Here is a 27,062-nt window from a genome sequence, read left to right as displayed (position 1 = left end):
GAGCCTTTTACAAGTATCTTATCTACAGGATAGAGCAAAATCATCCAACTAGAAATCTTTGATGCATGGCTGCTTCACTAGCTAGAGTTCCAAGGTTGTACCGGCTAGATGGGGAGGCCGGTCCTTCATTGTTTTAGCAGGAAGTGAATGGAATCTGCTCCCTCTGTCACTACGTTCTATATCTCATGACTTTTATGAAGAAAAAATAATGTATCTGTTTAGTAGCTGAAAACAGAAATTACCCCTTTTAGAGAGACCACTTCACCTCCTAACTATCTTGCCCTTCACTGGCAGTTATTTAGTGCTCGTATTCAGTCCCTGTGATACCCGGGCGTTGCCCTTGTTTTCCATTTTACTGACAGGAAAATCAAATCAAATTATTAGTTGTTTTCGCTCAGTGCCATTCAAGACTGAAGTGTGTTTCTATCATTTTTCTCACTGGTAGGAGTCATGTCTGGGCACATCAGCAGCTTCCGGGAGCTTCTTCACCGCACCCTTGCCTCAATTTCTGCTGTCCTCTTTCCTGGAGCTGTCACTCGAGGGCAAGGCGCCATCTTGTGCACTGCAGCTAAACAGTTGCCAGTGGACCTCCACGGAGCCGGCACTCCTTGAACTGCAGTTATTTCACCGATTCAGCTTTGCAGATCCTCATTCGATGCGGGTAGCTCAATCACTGTCCTTTGCTCTGTCTTTCAGCACCGTATGCCATGCCTATGGTAGGATCATGTTGGCGTTTGCGGGACAGGGGTGCAGTGTCCTGTTTTTTCGTCCACACCATCTTTAATATCATCACCTTGACCTAAATCTTGGCTGTACGGACAAGGGACAGCCTCTAAGATGGGCAACAAATATACCTAATTCCTTCTAATGACTAGGCCCCACACCGAAAATAACCCAGGCTTGTGGCAGGGGTTAATTCTTAACAGTATGTTGGTGCTGAACTTCACTCAGAATCTGTACTTAGGATCTTCTGAAGGCCATAACTCTGTTGGGAGATTTCTGCTGATTCAGGAAGCATACAGAGACAACTGAGTGAATGGCTGGTCAGGGGCACTGTTCAGTCTGAACCTCTCAGACTCTGATGCCTTGTTCACACCAGTCCTGTAATCTCTCCTCCCAGTGAATAAGGGCTGTTCTGTTTATGGCATCAGGCCAATCCTTCCGCGTTGGGTCAGGAACCTTTCACAACTGTACACCTGCTCACATTTCAGCTGTCCCTTTCCACCGCAGTTTGATTATTTCTAATGGACTTAGGCCTCATATCCGGTTAAATGCATTTCTTTAGTCAGATCGCAATCAGTTCCACCTAGCACAGCACGGGAATCAGGAAACATATCTTCAATTCAGGTTAATTCCTATTTCCAAGCACAGTTTAAGAATCCAGGAGAGTGGGGTGCCGCAGACCCTAGAATCTAGGATGTTGTAGTGCATAAGACCCTGATAATATTTTCCCTCCTCAGCCCTAGAAATAGCATGTGAAATGGATTACTGGAAATCCTGACAGAAAGCTACCCATGCGCTCCCAAGATATAGTTGACCCTAGGTGTAGGACAGATTGTTAGTGTCAGTGTCCTGAAGCTTAAAGCTTGTATCGCTTCTGCTTCCGATGCATCAGTTGAGGTGTTGTGGGTACATGCCTTTACAGAGAAGATGACTACTACATTCTTCATCAATACAAATGGTTGAACAGTGGCACTATGGGTGTAGATGTTGGACAAGAGTATAATACGTAGAGACCCATCGAGTAGCAGTCTAGAATTGTTCAACAGAAAGACTAAGCACACACATACTTCACGGGAATGGGAGCTGCGCCAGGAGGTACCCTTGATCCAAATCCATTGGCGGGATGTTCAGAGGTGAACTTTCATTTGAAATGTGGGAGGGGTTACTTGAAAGACTTTTTTACTGTATTGGGAAACAATTTAATTTTCTTATTCTTTCCTACTCTTCTCATTTCCAGGTTGAGAATTTCCCATAAGTACTTGGTTCAGGCAGGACCTTCAGTCCCTGCAAGGTCACAGGTCTTAGCCTACCACTTGGACTAGATCTTCAATTTTAGTAAAAGGAAAATTTCCTATTTTAGATAATGTTCTGCATATTCTAAGTTTCTGAGGCTTACAGCTTGGTTCCTGAAAAATTATTTTATGAGCATATTTCTCTTTTGAGGAGAACCTAAAGACCATTCAGCTGGTTACAGTGCTCACCTCTTCCTCTTGCAGTGAGAACTTTTGCCACTAAGTCAGCATTCTACTATTGAGGTTCTTGCAGGTGATAATCTGCCCTTTCTACTAGTAACACAATAAATCACTCTTGTACTTTCTGTGACTATGATCACTTTCCGTCACTCTAAAAGTATACATACTGGGTTCCTTGACTAAGGGCTGACCCATCCGTAGTAACCCTAGACTATGATGCAGGCATCACTGTCTTCTCCAATAAGTCTGATTGCATCTTCCAACTCATGACTATTGTATGGTGGCTCCCAGCTAGACAGTGCATTGATTTTAATGTCCTATGCCTGACACACAAACCTTTCCACTGCTAGATTTCCACTTAGTTTACAAGGGCTCTACTGGCCTCCTAGCCTCACACTGCTGGATTCGTTTAAGTAACGCCTTGAGCTTAACCATATAAAGAGCACTGAAAACCCACCTGTGCAGCTTTGCGTAGGGAAGGTGGGCTTAAGAGCTGCCCCTCCTGTCACAGCAACACTGTGACAGTCTCAGCGCAATAATGCTGTCTCCCCTATAGACATTAACATAAATATACTCTCTAGACCAAAGTTTAAAATGTATTTGGGCTCTTTCCAAGACTGTTTAATTGTTGCCTTGCTCCATGGTTGATTTTATATTTTATTGTTTCAAATTCGTAAATTTCTGTTTACGGGCAATTCTGCTTGTCTTAGGAGTTACTGGAGCCTGCAGAGAATCAGAAAATATTTTCTTTTCTCCATAATTCAATATTTCAAGCCACGGTACAGTCAGCCAAGTTACTTACTAGCAAGTTGCTTACTAGCTTCTGCTGGAAATACGCCAACACTACAAACCCATTAGGTTATCACATATAAACAATTTGCTGTTACAAAATGTGATTAAATCAGCCTTCTTTTGTAAGGTCTACATATTTCATATTTTGTAGCTGCAAACATATTTTCTTTATGAACAGGTGAATTATTGTTTTTCCATTTTTTCAACATTGCTTCAACAGACTTTATTAGTTGAGCAATATAGGAATGGATGCAGTATGAAAAATATATATTATATAAACCCTCCAGTGTAAAGGGCCAACATCCACATTTCATGGAACTGTGCAATGAAAGGTGAGTTGTACACTCGAAGTCTTCATCCGATGTGAAGAAAGTAAGTGACCAATATCTAATTTGTCAGCAAATCAGCAACACATTTATTGTAGAGCAGTATTGTTGGTACAGTGGATCTTGTGTTATAAAAGAGATCTGCTAACTTATTTCAGTCACTACAGTGATCTCTGTGACCTTCACCAGGGGAAGACCTTAAGTAACCGATGTACCATTTTGGAAAATTCGATGTTCTCATGAATTTCTGCAACATTTTCACTAAAATTGTGAATAATGCCGTTGGCAACTGCTTAACAAGACTGATGTAATGAAATTGTGATTGAAATAGATTTGCTAGGAATTGAACTTCTGAGCACGAAGTGTTCATGAATTCAGAATTCAGTTAGCAAACTGTAGTTTAGCTTCATTGCCTGATTCTCCCACCCCAGTTGGAAAGTCGACCCAGATTGATTCTAGGTACTTGTGGCATTAGCCCACCCCCACCTCATGAGCTGCAAGTGTGGCAATTATGTAATTCTGAAACATGTTCATGATGGAAGACCTTTTCTTGTGCCAGCTACTTTCATGTAACAGGTAGTTGAGATGGAGTTATTTGAGGTTTCAAATTCTGGCTTTTTCACTGAAACAAATGTTTTCCTTGTTACTGAATCTTTTATCTGAGTCAGGAAAACAATAAGAGGTGATTGAATTCTCAAAGACTTTTATTGAGCTAGTATTGGTACCACTCCAATGCTGTTTGTATCGCGTTTAGGTTTTAGAAGCTCAAAGATCACTCCTTCGTAACTCTTGATGTTCTTGTCTGGTTCCTGCGATCTTGCACTTGGTTTAATTCACATTGAGTCTTGTGGCCTATTTCTGTGAACGAGGTTATGTGGCTTTTATTCTTGTACTTCGAATCCCTTTATGGTACCCAGGACCTGTCCTCATCTATCTCATCTCTTGCAGGGAGTGTCAACGCACACAGGGTGTCTCCACCACAGACTTAGTAGGAAGGATGCTGCTTATGACCAAAACCCATCACAGTAACATGGTGAGTGTGGCCTCCTTAGCTAGTCAGTCTGCTTTTGGTTGTGACGAAGATGTAATGATGTTTTGTGACATGATCTTCCTTTCCCCCTGCAGTACGAAGATTACCAGCAGCACACAGACAACTTTAACAAGGTGAGTTTTTACTTTCCCCATTAATGCAGCAGTATGGAATCACTGTGTATGGATGGTTATGGGATGGAGGCTTGCAGTATTCCCTGTTCGGCTCATACTGATGTGCAACAGGAGGCTGGTGATACCAGGGAATAAGGTTGGGGAGGTGATCGTATGGCAAGTATTTCCTAGCTTGGGTTGGAGGGTGTGTTCGCATGGATTGGGGGAACATACCTGAAATGTAAATAGTTGTATTAGTTTTGCACAGAGACTGAATGGGGTGGGGAATCTTACCCTAGGCTGCGAGGGCCTTAGTTTTGGGTGGGTTTGTGGAGCATGTGATCATGAAACCTGCTGTGCTTCACATCTTTCAGTGTAGGGTGTTCCAGTGGGTGATGCTTGCTCATGTATGCCTTGTACCGCATGCATGTTAGATGGTAGTCCCTGTTCTTTAACAATTTTTCAAACTATCATGCACGAAGCTGGCTATACCAATGAATGCACTGGCTGCAACTTGAATAAATGGAGATGTCTTCGTTAAGTATTGCAGTCACTTCTTGGAAATGAAGCGGTGAATCAGGCGTTTCATGTCGGGGTATTAACGGAGCACTCTTTTGCAGTTGAAGACTACAGATGGTAGCGTGGTTGCTGAAGGTCCCCATCTTGCAGGACCCTCCACATTAACACAAGCCTCGCATAGTTCCCATATGTCACACGTTTATGGACACATCACCTAGTTTACTCCATTACAAACCTGTTTGAAGTCTCCAGACATTTTGCAGGATCTGTGTCCTGTTTTAACATAAAAAGCACAACAGACGGACGTTTTAAACTGAAATGAAATTTCTTCCTTACCATGGAATCGCTCCAAAACTATTTTTCATCACTGGTATCTTTAATTGATTTGTTTCCAATGTAGTTGCACTGGGAGCACCTTATTCACAGGCCTCTGCAATTTTAGCACTAACGATAGAAGGAAGGGACTTCGAAAAACCGTGCACCAACTACTCTTTCTTCGAGTTTGATTTTACACCTTACATCTGATTTTTAGAACACATCCTGAATTACTTTTCACGGGCCATCAATATTCCCGATAACCTATTGATGTCATGTACGGTTTTTCGAAGTCGTTTTTTCTGAGAAAAGTACATTCCTTATTTTTTGTCCGACTTGTGTAACCTTTCGTTGACCTCGTTCCTTAATTAGGGAGGTAGGATGAGCTGCTCTTTCGAAAGATGTGCCCGCTCTGCAGAGGTTTCCTTGTGCTTTCAGATGTTCATGCCCTTCCTGTCTACTTGTCCCTCATTAGCCAGCCAGAAGCGGTACATTTCATTAGTGTCGGATTCTTTGAGCTCTGATGGAGAAGTCATGGCTACTGCCGCCGCAAAGTGGGACCAAAGTCTCTTCATAACTTGTCCCTCTGCTGGCGAGGGTCCTTTTTGGTACCTGCGCTGCAAACGCCGAAAGACTTTACATAGAAGTACGTTTGAACCCCCATAAGGTTTATCCATTTGCAGGGATTGTAATCTTGCTGATAGTTGCAGCGTGCTCTGGAGAGCCTTTCACACAGCAGATACCTCCTCTTCTCGAGGTTTAGTAGCTACTCTTTGGAAGGGCTGCAAGTCAAGATTGCCATGCAGCAGCTTTCCGAATAAGTGCTCAAAGTACACATCCCTCTGTGTTGAGAAGAAAGGGTACTTGAGCTTCAGTTGCTCTACCGCTAGTCACTTACCACGTATGTCTTTGAAACGTAGAAGATTAATGTTGTGACGTCATTCAGCACAAAGGTCAATATCCTTTATTTAGAGTGGCTGTCTCTGACATTTGCTGACCTGAGCGTCGGAGTGGACGCTTGCTGATAAAGACTCCTGTTACTCGCACTCTAGGACTGCTGCTGAAACGCTGCCTCGCCGCTGCTGACCCTGCCCTGTAGTCGCCCCCGCCGCCGCGAGTACAACCAAGCGGCCGCCGAGAAGGGGACTACATTTCCCAGCGGGCAGTGTGCAGGACATGCCAGGGACGCGCCAGGAGGCGCTTAAAAATAACGTCACCACCGGGGGAGCGGGTGCTCTGACATTTGCTGACCTGAGCGTCGGAGTGGACGCTTGCTGATAAAGACTCCTGTTACTCGCCCTCTAGGACTGCTGCTGAAACGCTGACTCGCCGCTGCTGACCCTGCCCTGTAGTCCCCCCGCCGCCGCGAGTACAACCAAGCGGCCGCCGAGTGGGAGACTACATTTCCCAGCGGGCAGTGCGCAGGACACGCCAGGGACGCGCCAGGAGGCGCTTAAAAATAACGTCACTACCCGCGTCGTGGGAGCGCCCGGGGCTAAGCCCGGGCAAAGGGCGGGCCCTCTGTGGCCCTCAGGGGACAGAAGGAGACGGGACGGGCCACCCCCCTTTCATCGCCAGCACCCTGGGACAAAGCACAAGGTGAAAGTGTTTCTTCAGATTTCTTCATCGCATGTGAGGCCTGTTATAGCTGTTAAGTTGCTCTTTACAAGAGTCTAGTATTTTATTTGGCCTCCCGGTTATCTCCTATATGATGACTAAAGTAAGAAAGACCCCTGTGGCCACAAGATCGTCGACCAGAAATAAGAGTGTTCCATCTACACCTTTACCATCGCTTACAGCCATTGACTTAATGTTACAAAAGACCATAGGTGTAGTTGCAGATGCTATTCAAAACACGGAGAGGCGTCTCTCAATGACTCCAAATATGTGTTTTCCTAATCTTTCAATGCATACTACCGCTAATAACAACACTGGGGATTCCTCTATTAATTTAGAGGAATCTCTTTTGATGCAATCCTTTACAGGGTTACCCAGTGGCCAAAAAAGTAGTAGGAAAAATGCACCTTTAGCCTCACCTATACCAGTAAATAGCATAGAAGGAAGTCCCTTGTTTTACTTTCAATTCTGGGGGTAATATGTGCTTGTCCCAACCAGGAATTATTTCACTAAATTCCCCAGGGGACGTATTTGTTGAAAGTTCGCCTCTTGTAAACGTAACATCAGCAGATAAACCACTATCCCCTAAAAAGACAAAGCGGCGTTACGGGAAAAAAACTAAAACTAAATCTATAGTGAGGAAAATATACAGACCACTAGGTATCCATAAGCCCTCAGCAAAGGATGTATAGTTAAACTTTAGACTGGCTAAACCACGTACCGGAACATCTAATCCCATTACCATGTCTTCTACCCAGGGCGTAACACTGCCCAATGAAACACAGCCAGAGTACACCAAAATTCACATAGATCAGACAAGTCAGACCGAAAGGGCAAGTTCGCCAGATAAAATATACCTGACAGAACTGGAACATCTAGTTAAATCTCTCTTGCAACCTTTAAGCGATAGAATTATCAGTATAGAGCAAACCTTAGTGAAGCTTGAAAAATCCCCAAAAAAGGATACTAAGAGCATATTAAAGATTCTCACCGCACCCACACCGAAGGATAGCTCTCTACCATCTAAAGGTAACCAAAAGCAATCTAACATCACAAAGACACGTGTTAAGAATAATACTCAAAGTGATAGCTCTAACACGTCATCTATCCCCTCTTTGGGTGTTACAGCTCATAACACCCCAATTTTGCCTATTTGTGCAAATACCAACATAGCAGTAGTTTCGACCCTCCCCACTATCTCAGACGGTTCTATAACTTGCAGTGATGAGAGTGAATGGGCTGCGGAAGGTCTACCCCCTGACCCACTCGATGACCAGGCTGAGTCTCAAAGGCCAACACCAATACAAAGTGCAGCCATAAACACACGACCAGCACAAACACCTAAGCCGACGCAACCAAAAAAAGTCCCTCACATTAATCTCCCTCCGAAATCCCACTTATACACCATAGTAATGATTGGTGTACCGCAACTAGAAGTGGGCAAGATAGAGAGTTATGGGGACTTGAAAAATAAAGTGAGTCATTGGTTAACCGCCCATAGACCAATTCCTCCCCACATTAGTGGTAAAATAACAAATGTTAGGAGGGTCGACTGGGTGGGTCACAGATTTAAATCCACTGAGGGCGACTGCATCGTTGTCAACTTTAAGGATAGTCGTGTGGCAAGATACATCACTGGCTGGAAGGATAGTCCGATTAGTAGCTTGATCCGTACCATGGATCGAAGTTACTTTTACCCCTCAAATGATTATAGTTCAAATAAAGCGTACTCATATCCCATTCCAGAGCAGGAGAAAACTCAAGATAACTTCAATTCATATCATAATGGAGTAACCCCAAGGAATCGTGGTCCGTATACTGCAGAAGATCAAAGACAGTATAGGAGAGATATACCCTGGGAGATTAGACAAGTTAACCACCCAGTAACCTATCAAGAGAGATGGGAGGTTTCACACGGGTCGTATCACCACCGCGACCATTCTCAATTAACATACCCAAACACCTACTACAATGTACCTATCTCAAACAGGTTTGATGTCTTCTATGACCAGAGTGGCTTGGAGGGGGTCGACTGACTTCATGCTGTCCCAGTTATACCAATACCTACTGGTCTTATGCAAAGTAAACATGTACAGGGGGAACTTAGGGCTACATATACACAAGTAATAACTGTTCCCTCTCTGACAGCTGAACTAGATAACAATAGCCAGACAGAGCTAGATGCAGATTACTTAAAGGATAGCTCTGTATCATACGAGGACAATAGCATATTACATGATCTGCCCGAGGCTCCTAATCTTCTTCCAATCCACGCAGAACTAAACCCTTCTAGAACAGAAACTCCGGGAGACAGATATGTAGAACAACTCAATCAGTTACCAGAACCTATAATTAGAGAAGCTGTCCTTTGAACAGAGTCTGGTGATTGTAAGGTGAGCTTAGTGTCCTGGAATATAGCAGGTTTGGCTGATAAAATATGTGATCCCGCTTGGTTAGCATTTGTTAAGAAATATGCAGTTATATGCCTCCAAGAGACATGGATGGAAGATTATAATGCCTTCATTGAGGGTTATCAAAGCTTTTTAACACCTGCAGCTCCCTCAATTAGTGGAAGAGCAAAGGGGGGCCTGGCTACCTTCATTAATTTGGGACTTTGTTGTAAAATAAGTAACTGTTACCACGCAAATCGGAACATTCAGGTGCTCGAATTGAAGAGAGGCAAACATGCCCTGACTTTAATTAATTTTTATAATGCTATTAATAGTAAAGGCGAATGTAATATTTTGACTTTGAATGAGATGCTGAGAAAGGGGGCACGTACACTGTCACGAAAGGTACTGATTGTAGGTGATTTTAATGTACACCCATGTGGTAACCCAGGAGTTACCCCTATGGGATCTCTGGGGTGTAATAGTGTGGAAGGTTTTCATTTCGCTCATTCCAGGCGTGGAGCTAATCTCAACGACCTGGTGAATGAAAATAATCTAACTGTAGCCATGTCCATGGTTCCCGAGTCCAAGGTCTTTGATGCCCCCACATTTAAAGGTTTAGGCCAGGGGTCTTTTATAGATCACATACTACTATCTGCAGACCTTGTCAACTGGGTCTCGAGATTTACCATTCAAACGACCATCTATAGTGATCACAACCCCTTAACCATTAGACTGGGTGGGGGACTATTTGAACAGCGAATGATCTGTGAAGACCGGTGAACGTTAAGTTGTATTAATGGCAAACGCCGATTGAAATGGTCAATGGTAAATCAAGAGAACATGTACACTGAAATAAATAAGTCATGTTGGCGAGGATCTTGCGGCCTGCGTGTCACCATCTACATCCCCAGAGAAAACTTTAGCTGGTTTTGAGGCAGTGGTATTATTAGTAGGCTCTATGTTAACAGCTCCAGTGAGGGGTCAAACTAGAAATAATCCCAAATGGTTTGACCATACCGGTTCTAAGGCAAGCAGAGACTTGAGAAAGGTGTTAAAAATCAAACCCAGAGACCAAGGTCAAATCAAAAACTTGCGACTGATTTACAAGAAATCACTAGCTACACGGAAAAAAGAAATTAAGGCTTGCACCTGGTAGTCTCTACTTGACCCATCAGTTCTGGGCAATAGCAGCAAATTCTGGCAAATTATTAACAAACCTCCGTTTGACAATCCCAGCAACATAGCACTTGGCACTAATATCCCAGAGGAGGACTGGGTCACTCACTTTAGTGCAATCTTTAAAAGCAATGAGCAACAGGCAGAAAATGTTTTTTCAACTCCTATGGAGAATTCTTTGTGCTTTTCAGTTAACGAAGTAGAAAAGGGTATCCAAGGGTTAACTAGTAATAAGGCCCCAGGCCCGGATGGCTTGCCTCCGGACCTTTTTAAATCTTGTACCTCATTATGGGCCCCTGTCCTTACTGCTGTAGTAAACGCAGCTGCAATCTCGGGGTGCCCAAGGTCATGGGGGTTATCGAACATAGTGCCCGTGTTTAAAAAGGGCGATCGTAGCAGCCCGTTATGCTACAGGCCAATAGCCTTAATCAATTCTGTAGCCAAAGTGGTAGGTGGTATAATCTTGAACAGGTTAACCACATGGGCAAATGAAAATAATGTTATATCCCCAATACAATATGGCTTCAGACCTGGTCACTCGACAGTTACCCAGTGTCTGAATCTATATTTGATCTTAGGTAAATATACCCTGGCCAGGCAGGGAACTGTCCACATGACCTTTATGGACTTATCGTCCGCATTTGATTGCGTGGACAGAGGCAAATTATGGTACACCTTGTTAAAGATGGGTGTAGAGAAGAACCTAATTAACTTTCTGGCTGACCTGCACTCCGATACAAGAGCTAATGTTCGATATACTCAAGATCTGAAAGTGGCGAGGGATATCAGAATCAATCGGGGTGTTCGACCGGGGTGTATCTTGGCTCCATTCCTCTTCAACTTGTATATCAACGAGTTGGAGGAGCATCTGCTAAAAACAGGAGCCGATTACCCCTATGTAGGCCGAAAAGGCGTCCCTGTTCTGCTCTACGCGGACGACGCTGTCCTTATTTCTAGGACAGCAATCAGCCTCAAGACACTTTTAAACTCCTTCTTTGACTTTATGGAGTCCCGAGGCCTAAGTATTAATAACTCTAAGTCCTATGCTATGAAGATAGGCCTAGGATCACGAAAATCTAATCTATTCTGCATAAATGGGGAAAAAATTCCAAACACCAAAACCTTTTCATACCTTGGGGTCCTTCTTGATCACCAATTATCTTGGGGCCCCGCTGTTCTCAAGAAGAAGGGCGAGGTAACTCTGTAAATGCAGCCATACTTGGCTTCGCGAGAAAAATTGGCAACAGCCCGGTGGCTGCTTTACTTAAACTATACCAGGCAAAGAGTGTTGCCGTCGCTTGCTATGGAAGTGAGCTCTGGGGCTACAGTAAGTTGAGGGATTTGGAGGTTGTAGAAAATAATTTCCTGAAGAAAATACTGAGGCTGCCAAGGGGAACCGGAAATTTCTCAGTACACGAGGAGCTAGGTGTACCTTACTTAAGTGATAGAATAGCAGCTAACCCCGTATTGTGTTGGTTGAATTGCTGGCTCAACAACAACATACCTCTCACCCATGATATATTACAAGAAGCTTTAACATGGGATGGTAGGTTCAAGGTCCCGTGGCTGAAGTATATAAATGATCGCCTTACCGAAATATGACTGCCTGATTTGTTTTTAACTCCAAACCTTATTACTAAATCAGATGTCATTTTTGTGAAAAACACATTTATGACAACCAGGTATACCACCCGGGAGGAGGTTGAGTTGCAGAAGGACAGTGTTAAGAAACATGTTCTACTTAAAACCTGTCTACAAATGGAACCATACCTATCATGGCCCATGACTGGCTATGAACGTTATCTATTAACAAGGTTCCGTTTTGACCTTTTTCATCTCTTACTGGCGATACCAAATGGGGCCCATCGAGGTCAGGTGTTGCCAGCTTGCGGCTGCGACGGAAAGTCTCCGCAAGATCTGGCACACTTTTTATTTATTTGCCCTTATTATACAATACCTCGGAGGCTATATCTAAAATCTTGCCTCCAAAAACTGAAATTTGCACAGATTAAACCAGCAACTTCTGAAATGCGATTGCACTTTATTTGTTTGTAGTTTTTTAAACTAGCAATTACCTTCAGGAAAAGTATGGAGGGATAATTATGCTGCTATTTCCGTTAGGTATTTTTTATCGTGTTGTAACTATTTATATTTTTAAAATGTTCACTCTGCCTGTTACTTCTGTCTTTTTTATTGTTTAAGGAAATTGTTGTCGTATAAATGAAATAGTTGGATTGTTTTTAACTGTATGTTTATGAATTGTGCTTTTATGATTGTAAGGTTTACAATCGAATAAAGTTATTTGAACTTGAACTAGAGTGGCTGTCTCTTGGCCACTGTAGAGGCTACGTCACAGATCTTTGTCATGTTCCCATCCTTGGAACACCAAGCATAACCAGCACCTTCCCAGTGTGATCAGGGCTCATTTACTCTTTATACAAAAATCTCTTCATTTGGTTGGAAGGCCATCGAATAATGCAATCAAGCCTGAACACATTTTACTTAAGTCCCTGGAGAGAAGCTCTCCCTGGACAGCTGCAAATGGGAGGGTTTGTGTGCCCCAGTTTCTTGGGGATGATCATTTGACTGTTCCTAACCTTTCTTACTCTATTGTCATCATTTGTCGGACTCATGGAGTGATACTCGGTTCTCATCCAGGGGATACTCATCAATAGTCCTAATCTATGAATAATCCCCCCCTATGTGCGGGATCCCGGAGCATATAGAAAATACATATAAATATGTGAAACATATAATTGCAGCCTAAAAAACATTTTCTAACTGGCAAAAGTGCCGCAAAATTACATAAATTAGTATACATACAGTAGTACTCTTCCAAACCCTAAGGAAGAAAGAGAGCAGAAAACATTTGTATACAACAATGCTTTATTGCCATAGGAAAACCTGTAATTGCAGGCATTTGCCAGTAGGCTGCAGTAGAGTATAAAGCAAACAGAGAAAACTGACACCTTGCCTTTAAGGCATTAGAGTAGGGGTACTGTGCCTTTAAGACCTGAAGGCAACCCCCTGCTCCCATGGTGCACCACAGGTGACAGTTGGGTCAGTTCTTTTTTCCGGCTCCTTCTGTGAGGATCCTGGAGCTTGAGCTCTTCAGTTTTCAACTGAAATTGGTTTTTTGAGAGAGTTTTCTCAAATATTTCAACATTTTTTGATTAATTAAGGCTTCTGATTTATTTTTCTGTGGTAACCCACAAGAATTTCCTGTCAGAATGCCTGCTCTTTTTCGGAAATGTCCTTCCTGTGACAAGAAGATGGCTCTGAATGACCCACATTCTGTTTGTATTGTGTGCCTTCCATCTTCACACATTCCTGATCAGTGCCATCATTGTAAAAAATGTAAAAGTCGGACTCTTCGCGACAGGGAGAGGATTCGACTTCATGCAATGCAGGAGATGGACAAGAGTCACCAGGTGGTTGCTTCTACAGCCCCTAGATCGTCTCCTACAAGCAAGCACGGCCGAAAACGGCGTCATTCCACCTCTCCTGTCTCCAAAAAGAGGAATGAAGGTCGAAGAACTCCGTCGACGTCGCCGTCGAAAAGGCCCAGATCATCTTCACGACGTCGAAGAACTCCGCTGCAATCGAGTAAGTCGGCGTCGAGGCACCATGCTTCGGGCTCGAAGTCCATGGCTGCTGCTGCATCTAAGTCTCCGTCGACGTCGAGGCTTCCGTCGACGTCGAGACACTCTCCGCCACCCCGGAAGGGATCGGCGTCGAGAGCTAGGACGGCATCTAGGTCGCCGCTGGCTAGCGGGCCGCCGTCGAGAGGGTCTGCTAGATCCCATCCTTCGACGTCAAGGAGGTCGACGCCGAGGCGACGCCAGGAAAGGTCGGCGTCAACGCGACGTCGAGGAAGATCAGCGTCGAGACGACGTCAAGAATCGTCGTTGACTCGACGTCATGATACACCTCCACCTGATCGATGTCGAGGAAGATCGACGTCGAGGTCTCCGGATCGACGTCGAGGTTCACAGCCGAGTTTTCCACGACGTAGTCGATCACCGTCGAGAGCTTCAAGGCACTGCTCGACGCCGCTGGTCACCCAGACTTCTTCGACGTCGAGGATTTCGCCGTCGAGGGATAAAGTGACAGCAGAAGTGGAGTCTCCTGGTTCTAAGGCTTCAGGAAAATCATCTTCACCTGGCTTGAATATTGTACAGGTCTCCCCAGAATCTTCGCTCAGATCTGCGGGTAGCTTGACTCATCCTCAAGGGACTGTATCTGGACAGAGTAGTCCGGGCTCGGATTACTCCCGTACTTATTCCCCTTCGAAGGCAAAGACTCCAGCCAGACCAGCTAGATCTCCTCGGAATCCCAGGATTTCACCCAGGCCTAGATCTAGATTCCGATCACGTTCCCCAGTGCGGTCAAGGACTCCTGTTAGACCAAAATCTCCAATCCGGCCAAGGACAAGGTCTCCATCAAGTCACCGTTCTAGGTCCAGGGGCAGTCACAGCAGGCATCGTGACAGGTCCCATAGGAGACGGCGTACAAGATCCTCTACAAGATAGTCTTCAACTAGGTCCTCTTACCGAGGTTATTCTCCGACCTACTCCTCAACGCCTCCTTCCCGAGTCTCTCCGATTGATGACCTCGCGACTTTCTCCGATGTACTGGTCAGGGGAGCAAAAAAGCTGAATATCACGCTGAACACTCCAGTGGCTCCCACTTCTGTGATTTTTGATACCCTCCGTCATCGTACAGCGCCCAGGCCTCTACTACCTCTGGTTCCCGGTCTCCTGGAACCAGCTATGGCTACTTTTCTCACACCAGCAGTGGTGGGATCTGTTCCGTCTCGAATAGCCAAGAAGTACAAGGCCCCTCCAGAGGATCCTTTGTTCCTCAGATCGGATCCCCCTGCGGACTTAATCATTGTGGCGGCTGCCATGAAGTCCCATGCAGGATCTACTTCTTCCTCAGTACCACCTGAAAAAGATAGCAAGCTTATGGACTCTTTTGGTAGGAAGGTGTGCAACACCTCCTCCTCCTTTATGAAGGTGGCTAGTGCCTCTGCCTTGCTTGGAAGGTACGACAGGTCCCTTTGGGATTCTCTGACTTGCTTTACTGACAAGCTCCCCAAGGAAGATCGCCAAGATTTTCTGGAGACTTTACAGGAGGGAGGCTTGGTAGCCAATCAAGTTATTAGCTCCGCAGTGGATGCCTCTGACCTGCAGCTCATGGCTACTCAAGCGGTATTTGTTCCCGCCGTTTGGCCTGGCTCCGCCTGACGGGACTCAAACCAGACGCCCAGAAAAAGATTTTGAATTTGCCCTTCAATGGGAAATCTCTATTTGGTCCACACACAGACGACGAAATGTCCAAAATGAAAGCAGAAATGGACACCGTCAAAGCTGTGGGATTGGAAAAACGCAAGGAGTTCAAGAAGCGTTTTCGTCAAGGAGACAGGAAGGCCTTCCAACAGAGGGTTCAAACCCCTCAGTGGCAATCCCAGTCTCAGTAGAAGACGCAGTTCCAGCAGCGTCGTCCTGGAAGAGGAAGAGGTGGCAATAACAGGCAGCAGTCTTCCTCAAAGCAACCTCCTAAGCCCTGAGCCATTGCTTCCTCCACGTCTGTTCACCACTCCGGTGGGAGGGAGTGTTTTTCAACATCTGACAGAGTGGGAATCCATTACAAAAGACAAATGGGTGCTGAGTATTGTGCAGCATGGCTACTTGCTGAGGTTCAAGTCTCCTCCTCCGCAGGTATTCCCCCAATTGCAGCATCTTCCACGTTACAAGACTCAATTGCTACGAGAAGAAGTCTCCATCCTTCTAGAAAAAAGGGCTATAGAGGAGGTTCCCGCAACTCAAAGAAATTAAGGAGTGTACTCCCGATATTTCCCGGTTCAGAAACGAGGATCTGTCAAAGAATACAGGCCCATTCTAGACCTTCGAAGGCTAAACAAGTTCATACGAAAAGAAAAGTTCTGTATGCTTGCCCTGCACCAGATCTTCCCACATCTTCATCAGGGAGACTGGATGTGCGCCATCGACTTGCAGGACGCCTACTTCCACATACCAGTGTCAATCAAACACCGGAAGTTTCTAAGGTTTCAGATCGGACGTCGTCACTACCAATATCGAGTGCTGCCGTTTGGCCTGAAATCTGCACCTCGGACATTCTCAAAATGCATGGCGGTGGTGGCTGCTTTTCTCCGCAAAAGAAAGATCTTCGTCTATCCATATCTAGACGATTGGTTGTTGAAGAGCTCCACCCCGTCGCTGCTTCAGAAACTAATGGAGTCGTTGGGACTTCATGTCAATCTGAAGAAATCAGTTCTCAACCCTTCCCAGCGGATCCACTACCTGGGTGCTTCTCTGGACTCACTTCAGGCAAGTGTGTGTCCTTCGGAAGAGAGGTTGTCATCTATGCTCCTGAAAGGTCGCCTTCTTCTGGACAATCGGGCCCCCACAGCCAGACAAGTGTCTTTTCTGCTGGGATCGATGGCTTCATGCATTTACATTGTGCCCAATGCTCGCCTTCACATGAGACCTCTACAACAAGCCCTGGAAGATCAGTGGTCTCAGAGATCGGACCAGTGGGAAGACCGAGTCTTGCTTCCTCAAGGGGCCAGGGACTCGATCAGGTGGTGGTTGAAACGATCCAATCTTCTCCGAGGAGTGCCATTCCATCGTCCTCCTCCATCTCAGTCAATTGTCACTGATGCCTCTCTTCAAGGCTGGGGTGCTCACATGGACCAACTCCAAGTTCAAGGCCTTTGGTCCGAGGTAGAGCAAGGCTACCATATCAACTTCCTGGAGCTTCGAGCAGTTCATCTTGCTCTCAAGTCTCTTTATCCTGCTCTGCGCACCAACCACCTCCAGGTTCAGACTGACAACACAACAACTATGTTCTATCTGAACAAGCAGGGAGGCACGAGGTCAAGAGTCTTGTCTCTGGAAGCACAAGCGATCTGGCATTGGCTCCTAGCAAGAGGCCTATCCATCGTGGCAGTTCATCTACCAGGAATTCAAAACGTCCAAGCAGACTGCCTCAGCAGAATCTTCGTTGAAGCGCACGATTGGGTGCTCAACAAGGAAGTGGCTCAAGAGATTTTTCGGTGTTGGGGCGTACCGGACGTAGACCTGTTCGCAGACGCGGCCAACACAAAATGCCCCGTCTTCGCCTCCAGGTTCCCCCAACAGGGATCACTGGGGAATGGCCTTTTGATCAACTGGTCTCAGACGTTACTCTACGCCTTTCCTCCCCTGCCTCTGATCCCGGCGGTGATCCAGAAGTTCTACAGGACCAACACCAGAATGATCCTGATAGCACCAGAGTGGCCACGCCAGTGGTGGTACCCCGATCTTCTTCAGATGTCGGAGGTTCCTCACCGGCGACTACCATGCCGTCCAGACTTGCTGACCAAAGACCAGGGGAAGGTGCTGTACTCCAACCTTCCTTCCCTTCGCTTGACGGCATGGCTCCTGAGGTCATCCAGTATGGATATCTAGACCTCCCAGCAGACTGCCTGAATATTCTTAAGGAATCGAAGCGACCCTCCACTAGGAAGTGCTACGCTTTCAAGTGGAAGAGGTTCTTCTTATGGTGTTGTGAGCACTCTCTTGACCCGGTACATGGCCAAGAGCAGGTGATTCTTCCATATTTACTGCATTTAGCGAAATCAGGCTTGAAATACCCCTCCATCAAGGTTCATTTAGCTGCCATCACAGCATATAGGAAGTCTCCCAGTCAGACATCTTTCTTCCTTATGCCCGTAGATAAAGATTTCCTAGAAGGCCTGAAGAAAGTCTTCCCACCCGTGAGGTCTCCCTCTCCTCCCTGGGAGCTCAATATTGTACTGACTAAGCTGATGAGTGCACCTTTCGAGCCTATCCATAAGGCCTCTTTGCAGCACTTGACCTGGAAAGCTGCTTTTTTAGTGGTGATTACCTCTGCCCGTAGGGTCAGCGAAATCCAGGCCTTGTGTTGCAAGGAACCTTACACATTTTTTCATGCCAATAGGTTGGTTTTAAGAACACACCCAAGTTTCCTGCCTAAGGTGGTTTCAGACTTTCATATCAACCAGTCTATTACCTTACCTACCTTTTTTCCTAATCCTTCCACTCCCCCGGAGAGGTCATTACACTCCCTTGATCTCCGGAGGGTCCTGAAGTTTTACTTGTCAAAAACCCTGCCTCTGAGAAAGTCTGACCGGCTTTTTGTTAACTATGGCAGTAATAATACTGGTCTGTCAGCTTCCAAACGGTCAATTTCTCGCTGGATTGTCTCCTGTATAGCTTTTGCTTATCAACTAGCTAACAAAACCTTGCAGGGTAGACCACATGCACATTCTACCAGAGGGAAAGCTTCCACTACAGCTCTCCTTCGTAATGTTCCTATTTCTGAAATTTGTAAAGCGGCAACTTGGCGGTCTGTCCATACATTTAACCGTCATTATTGCCTGGACTCAGATACTCAGGCCGATGCCAGGGTAGGGCAGGCCTCTTTAAGGAACTTGTTTGCTTAAGATGTATTGTCAATATATGTCTTAGCTTTTCTGTGAAGTTTTTACACTTCTTGCTCGTCCGCGAGACTTTGGGTATGAGCTTGCTAATCTATTCATAGATTATGACTATTGATGAGTATCCCCTGGATGAGAAAGATTAGTTACTTACCTGTAATCCTAGTTCTCATCCAGGGGTATACTTATCAAAGTCATAAGCTCCCGCCCACCTCCCCGGACGAGCAGAATTACAAAGTTATGAGATGTTTTATTATGGATCTCCTCAGGTGTTATTCACCTCCAAAAAGAACTGACCCAACTGTCACCTGTGGTGCACCATGGGAGCAGGGGGTTGCCTTCAGGTCTTAAAGGCACGGTACCCCTACTCTAATGCCTTAAAGGCAAGGTGTCAGTTTTCTCTGTTTGCTTTATACTCTACTGCAGCCTACTGGCAAATGCCTGCAATTACAGGTTTTCCTGTGGCCATAAAGCATTGTTGTATACAAATGTTTTCTGCTCTCTTTCTTCCTTAGGGTTTGGAAGAGTACTACTGTATGTATACTAATTTATGTAATTTTGCGGCACTTTTGCCAGTTAGAAAATGTTTTTTAGGCTGCAATTATATGTTTCACATATTTATACATATATATTTATATGTATTTTCTATATGCTCCGGGATCCCGCACATAGGCGGGGATTATTCATAGCTTATGACTTTGATGAGTATACCCCTGGATGAGAACTAGGATTACAGGTAAGTAACTAATCCATACAGACATTCTGCACCATATTTTTCTGACTGACTTTATCATTGGATGCTATTCCAACAATTGAATCTCTATTAAATGCAGTCACACCCTATTTTCTGACTCCGGTTTGTATGAGAAGTAGAACATTCCCAATTAAAGGTGCCTTTTCAGCAGAGGTCACCCCAGCAGATGTAGTAGTTTCTGATGTTAGGCGTATGGAACAGGGAAGTGATCGGTACAATGAGACCACTAGCCAAGGAAGCTAAAGTATATGGGCAAAGATATATGTGACACTAGAGAATTATCTATGTGCGCAGTAAATGTACTCCATTATGACTGGAAATATTGTAAAAAATGTTACTTCAATATCCCTATATTTGTCACTGAGCAATATTAAAAGAAATCGCAACATTTCGTGCATAAGTTAGAATTCTCGGTTAATCACACTTTAAGGGTGTTTGCGGATATAGCAATTTTGGGAGGTTGAAGTTGGGTTGCCACAAGTCTGTCACCACACCTGCGCTGTTTGTTTAAAGTGTGACACTCATTTGGTACAAGTTATCACAGAAAAGCTTTATTTGGCCTGAACAGGCCCATAGACGCAAAGAAAATCGTCTCCCTGCTAATTTATCTAATGTTGAAAGAGACTGTAACATCGCTCTGCGTCATGAAGAAGGGATGTGTGGAGAACCAAATCTTCGAAGCATATTTATTTTTTGGCAATCTTACAATTCAGATAAGCTCATCAATACACCTTTCAACAGCCATCATCATTTGATTTCACCAAAGAGCAGATCAATATGTAATTTGCTCTAGCAGCAGCAAACACTATGGGAGATTGTTGCTGGATGCAAATAGACTGCGGGTCAGCGAGACCAAAGCTGCCTGATGTACAGTGTGGAATGAGTGCCATCACTAGGTGGTGCTAGAAAGTTGCCTAGCATTATATGTCAAGAGTGAAACCTGTATCGCTACTCCCCAACCTAGCATTTCCGCTGGCCATTGTTCTGATCACCTCGTTCTCACTACTTTCATCTAGTTGCATACCAATATTAGAAGGGCAGTTATTTGCCGCCATCCCATCCATCTCCGTCACAGTTTCTGACATTTTCCTTATGTCCTTCCATTGTTTCTTCTCTCTTTGTGAAAGGTATACTGCCTGTTTCCTTTTCTCATGGAGGACACTGTTGAAGCTAGATGCAAATTAATTTGCGGAAATGAAACTTTGACTGCCCTAGGAGTAGGGTGACTACTTCCTGAAAGCACAATGTAATCACACAAGTGAAAAATGTGATAAACATGTGCCCAAAGGAAGCTGTCATAGCAGGAAAAGCCATAGGCATAACAAGCATGCTTGCAGGATTAGTAACTCCAGAAGGCAAGACTTCAAAGGACAGGACACGAATCCCAAAAGCATCCTATTGTAGCAGAAGAAAGAGGAGCCAGCAGGAGGTGAGAGCAAATAAACATGGCTGTATTGCCATGCACCCTCCAACCAAACGCCCCCTTTTATATATGAAAGAAACAGGAAGAGGAGATGATTAAACACCCATTGTGACAATTCCCATGATGGATTTGGAAATCTACAAGTTAAAGAAAGAAACAGTCATATTGGAAAGCGAAAAAAAGGAAAAGGAAAAAGAAATCAGAAAATTGGACTACCTGCTGAGCCCCTTAAAAGTGACATGCAAGTGATAGTCTTATTGGACTCATGCTTGCAGGAAGGCTGCCAGCATCCCCTAGCAGTAGCCAAGGGCTGGGAAACTCCATTAAAACTAGCCCCAGCCTCTTGACTGCAGCATTACATTTCAGAACTCGTCCTGCGGCTTCCAGATTTTGCAGAATTGCAGCTACCAGGAACAAAACGCCGAATTTTGTTTGAGTAAGCTCATAGTCTCCTGTGGCATTGTCTATCAGTGCTGCATTTGGTATTCCAGAAATGTAACGTTGGAGGCAAACCACGTAGGAACAGATACTGGTGTCCTTCAGCAGATCAAAGATTAGATTGTAGCCTTATTCCATCTAGACCTTTGCCTTTGCTGTGCATGCCTCCTGGCTCACCTGTTATTATGGTGTAACTGGAGAAGTCGAATAGTGACATCTTAAGGTCTGTTTTCCTTATTTGGTTAGTGGATCAGTAGACTATATTGGTAAGTACACCCTTGGTGACTGAGACTTGCAGTCACCTAGAAGAATTCCAGAAGATAATTGTCTAGATTTTGCTTCTCCATTTTTTGGTGAGCCAACCCATTGTGTTATTTCTCCATCACATATTCTCTCCGTCCACTTAAAAAAACAAATACGTGATATTTCAACTGATCTCAGACACTGGTAATTACTCAGGCCTGCATTGAATTTCAGCTTTTTTTGCTCACTGTGCCATCCAGATAGGGATCAACCAATTACAAATCTGTCTTGGTCCCGTTCCAAAAGTCACAGCCCAACCTAAACACCCAGGCCATGTCCCCTCTGCCCAGGAACACAAACAGCAGACATATTTTCTTGGCCTGGCACCTTTGCTACTAGGTGGTGGATATCAGAGCTCACCTTATTCAGCTCATCGTGAACTATAGTATGACGCTGATTCGCTTCACATTGTCTTCAGTTCTTACCCTCTGTTTGTTAATGGTCAGATTGATCTCTTTCAGTTCCATTATTGAGTATTTCACTACTGGGCTCTTGGAAAGTGTTAATCATACTCTGTATCTTCTGGAAGATGTCAGTAAATTGATAGCCTTCCAATATCTCATAGCAACTCCTTTGAAGCAGCCCTTGCCTCCTGGTCCAAAGTTCCTGACCCCGTGTTTCCACACAGTTCACATGTAAATCAGATTATGTTGCTGCAGTGGTTCATTAGCACAACCTAATGTCCCCTTCACAGTCGTAAAAAAAATAATCACTTCAAAGTGCTGTTGGATTCGTTCGACTTACGTCTGGGTCCTAAACTACCGATCCAGCCCCATAACTTCTTTCTATTCCATAAGTCTCTTTTCCCATATTTGTGCTCAAAGGAGGACTCCTTGGTCCAGTTCAACCACATTTGCCTGAAGTGAAAACTCCTTAAGCTCCATTGGCAATGCACATTGCAGGGTCCTAATGTGTATAGTGGAGTCTCACAATAGTCATGTGATGGCTGCCAAAGCGTACTGGAATGTGTGAAAAGTGTTGCTGCCCAAGATAGGTGTGAGGCTTTTGTGTGGTAGCACTTAACACAATAGATGGCTGCATAGAAGAAACACGTGTCTGGAAGAAGAGTCACTTACATAGAGGAAAGGCCTCAAAAGGAATAAAAACAACCTTACCGTGGCAAGAAACAAATTGTTAAATAATGGACGACTTAAAGAGAGGCCGGAAGTGCTGGACAGGAACTGAACACACCTGCTATGCTGCCAGTGGTCCAGAAGAGGACCTGCATCTGACCCTCTATATAGGTCTTCTGTTGAAATATTTATAGAGGCAAAAATTGAGAAATGCAGGGACAGAAGCAGCAAGGACGATCATCATGCTGACAAAAAAATATCCTTAGTATTAAGGATACACTGCACTGAGAGTCTGAACTCCTTCAATAGGTGGAAAGTGGAAACGATTCGTAGGACATCAATGCACCATGATGGAATGGAATGGGAGTCTGTAGGATGAACCCAATGATCTACAATAATATTGGGTTGTAATACACATTTGGTTACTATCTGCCCCATTCAGGAGAAGGTTCATGGCCCACCCTCAGATTATAACCTGGGACAATGAAAGTGCCACCAACGTTCAGGGTTTCTATTTAAAAGGAAAGAAGAACCACAGGCGGCAAGGTGCTGCTACAAGGGTGCCCATGTCAAGCATGGTGTGTGACAGCAGCCTTGCAATGGAATTATCACTAGTGCCGGATGGTGCTTTTCCCGATTACTGCATGTCATCCTAAACCTGGAGACCTGCCTTGCGAACAGCTCGCCTGTGAAGGAAAGAAGCATTTGTGTAATGATTGTAATGTTCTGTGAACCGCGTGCTAGCACGCAGCTCACTGTCATCTTGCTCATCTTTGGTGTGCATTCTCGAGTGCGGCTGCTCTGTTGTTGAGAATCCCCTAGCAACTTGATAAAGTGTAGGAAGATGCACAGCTTGGTTGATTGATTGAATTTATTCTCTGTTTTGTTGTGGTTAATTCAATTTGGTGGTGCTTAATGAGGAGGCGTCGAGAACCCACGACGTCTAAATAACTAATTGATGCGTGAGACCAGAAGGATTCCGGTGTCATCCCTTATCAGCACACACTTATGTCGTGTCTCCTTAGTTGAAGAAAACTCTTTCAAACCATATTCATTGTGTTCATCATTTATTTCATGATTATCATTTTAGTTTCTATTGTTTCTTATCACATCTCTTCATGATTATCATCATTCATAAATCAGGCAATATCAAAAGCATATCCAATGCATTTCGGGCATTGAGGTGGCATGCCCTTCATCAGGGAATTGACACTAGGGAATAATGATATAAACTAACATTAGAATCAACGATTTTGCATGTTTTGTACATCGTTAACATGGTAAACAATATCGTATTAATGGTGCTCCCAGGATTACAATGTATTTATCACATGCGTGTCATGCAGTTTAGTGTAAATAATGATGTGGGGAAGTGGGTCAGGGATTGTGATCAAAGTAAAGCTCAAAAGGCTGAGTCTGGCGTTCACTTACATGCCTGTAGTGAAACGTTGATGGGATAATCTAAAAGGAGGTAAAAAAATCGTCAGCGGAATGCATTCGGTTTCGTGAGCGCCCGCAAGTAGCAGTACGCTGTGATTAGTTCGAAGGTGATCGTGGGGACTAACCTGGAGGTTATGTGACTCGCGTCTTGTCCGGTGCTCGTATCTTGATTACGCCGGTGAAGCAAAACCGCTTCCGGCGTTCTTTAAGATCAAAAAAAGTTCCCGCGGTCATGTGACCGGTCACATGGTAAAAGAACCGAAAAAAGACTTCCGTGTTGTGATCGTGCGCGATCTTGAGTTGCAAAAAGGTGAATGTGTTAAAAAGGGGTATATATATATCACCTTTCATATTAAAGGGGTGAAAAAAGTCGAAAAGAAAAATGAAAATGCACAGTTTAAAATGAAATGAACTAAACGTGGGTGACAAACGTGTGATCCACAGGATCGAACTGCCTTTGGGGGGGATGTTGTGCTGTTTAATAATTGACGCTATCAGGATGATAACATCGGATGGCAAGTTGGATTGTTTAGTGTCAAGAGTGTTGGGAACATGCACATTAACAGTAAGATCGATTTACAGAGCAATTCATCATAGGTAACAAGAAAATTCTATTCTTTCGTTTAAACCTGTGGGTTTCTGGGTTGACAACTTATGGATCCAGTAATTCTCACGTCTTAACAATAATTTGTTATTGTTAACCCCTTCATATTTGGGAACAGTCTCTAGAACAATGAACTTGACTTGGGAAACATTATGTTGTAGTTCTGTGAAATGAGCCGAAAGGGCTGACTTCGAGTTCTTCAATCTGATGTTAGATTTATGTTCATTCAGGCGCACCTTGATGCGTCTCTCAGTTTTCCCAACATAAGTTTTTCCGCACGGGCATTTGATCCCGTATATTAAGTTGCTGGAGTCACAGGTGGCATTGACTCTAAGTTTTATTGGGTAACCCTTTGTTGGATGGTTGAAAATGTGTCCTCTGATAATGCTATTGCAATTGCCGCAATTTAAGCAGGGTCTTGTTCCAAGATATGTGATGGGATCATTGGACTTACTTTGTAGGATTTCACCTAGATTCTTGGCTCTGGTGTAGGCAAATAACGGAGGTTGGCTGAAGGCTCTATTAAAATCTGGTTCAAGGTTAAGGATAGTCCAATGTTTCATTATTATTTGTTTACATTTTCTGCTGTTGGTTGAATATTTGGAAACCACTACTGTTTGGTTTTGTTCAGATTTCACAGTTGGTGTCATGAGTTTAGTTCTGTCCAAGTTCTCGATTCTCATTTTGGTTTCTTCCACTAGGTTCTTGGGATAACCTCTTTGTAAGAATTTGTTTGACATCTCTTCTAGTCTTAAGTTGAGAGTGGTCTGATCTGACACAATTCTTTTGACCCTTGCCATTTGTGAGTACGGTAAATTTCTGATCAGGTTTGGTTCGTGAAAGCTAGAGTGCAATAGCATGTTATTCCTGTCTGTAGGTTTAACGTAGAGGTCGGTGATGAATCCATTTTGTGTTATGGTGACTTTAACATCCAAAAAGTTAACTGCTGTGCTGGAGATCTCCCAAGTTAGTTGAATCCTTTGGTCAATGGAGTTGAATTTGTTTAGTTGTGATCTTAATTTCTCCTCGGAGTCTGTCCATATGATGAAGAAGTCATCAATGTATCTTGTTATCATTTTCAAATGATTTGTCCAGTTCGTATCATTTAGAATGTGCTGGGTCTCATACCAGTGCATGAAAGTATTAGCGTATACAGGCGCGGCTGAATTGCCCATTGCCATCCCGGTGAGCTGTTGGTACCATTTGTCATTTATTCTGAAGTAGCTGTGGTACAAGGTAAATTGCATAAGCTCCATCAAGAACAGTTGAAAGTCATGGTCTATATTTGTGTTGAGAATGGCTGATTCAATTGCTTCAATACCCATATTGTGTGGTATGTTTGTGTATAAACTGCTAACATCAGCAGTACATAGCAGTATTTTGTCGTTGGGGTTGAGTTGGATTTGTCGTAGTTTAAGCAAGAAATGCGACGTGTCCTTTATATATGTTAGGGTAGATTGTACCGAAGGTTGGAGATACTTGTCAATGAGTTGTCCTATTGGTTGATGTATGCTGCCTCTGGTGGAGACAATTGGTCTCATAGGAGGGTTCCTGAGGTTTTTATGAATTTTGGGCACCATTCTTAATGTGGGACTCTTAGGGTTGCTAGTTGTGAGAAAGTTCTTGGTCTTTTCCGTGATAGTTCCCTGTTTGTGTGCCTGGTCAATGATGTTTTTTAACGTTTTGGCGTATTCCATAGTGGGGTTTGAATCGAATTCGTGGTATGTTAATCTGTCCATGACATGTTCAGTTACTTTGTCGTTATACATTGAAATGTTCATAATGACGATTGCTCCTCCCTTGTCGGCTTTGGTGAAGATTATTTGATCATTGGTCGCTATTCTTCTGATTGTATCCAAGTCTTTCTGTGTGATGTTTTTGTGTTTGGGTTTGGTGTTTTTGAGTTTATTCAGATCTTGTTTTACGAGGTTTTCGAACAGGTCCAAAGTCTTGTGACTTATGGGTGCTTGAAATGAACTTTGTGGACGTAGTCCCAATAGTTGGTCTTTGTCTTGTGCTGGACGTTCAGGTAAGGTGTTGTCAAAAAAATGCCTGAGTCTGAGCTT

The 27,062-nt window shown here is 44.2% G+C and overlaps 1 protein-coding gene across 1 annotated transcript in view; it reads left to right on the top strand.

Annotated features, from left to right (window-relative positions):
• Window positions 1-27,062, top strand: part of PCYT2 (phosphate cytidylyltransferase 2, ethanolamine) — a 164,639-nt gene that overhangs the window by 108,417 nt on the left and 29,160 nt on the right. The window contains exons 5-6 of the mRNA XM_086931174.1: window positions 4,262-4,346; window positions 4,439-4,477. Of these exons, the coding sequence (XP_086787300.1) occupies window positions 4,262-4,346; window positions 4,439-4,477 (124 nt within the window). The remainder of the gene's footprint in view (window positions 1-4,261; window positions 4,347-4,438; window positions 4,478-27,062) is intronic.

Source organism: Lissotriton vulgaris, chromosome 7 (assembly GCF_964263255.1).
Source record: "Lissotriton vulgaris chromosome 7, aLisVul1.2, whole genome shotgun sequence".
Taxonomy (NCBI): domain Eukaryota; kingdom Metazoa; phylum Chordata; class Amphibia; order Caudata; family Salamandridae; genus Lissotriton; species Lissotriton vulgaris.
The sequence above is the reverse complement of the archived record's forward strand: the minus strand, read 5'-3'. Positions and strand labels throughout refer to the sequence as shown.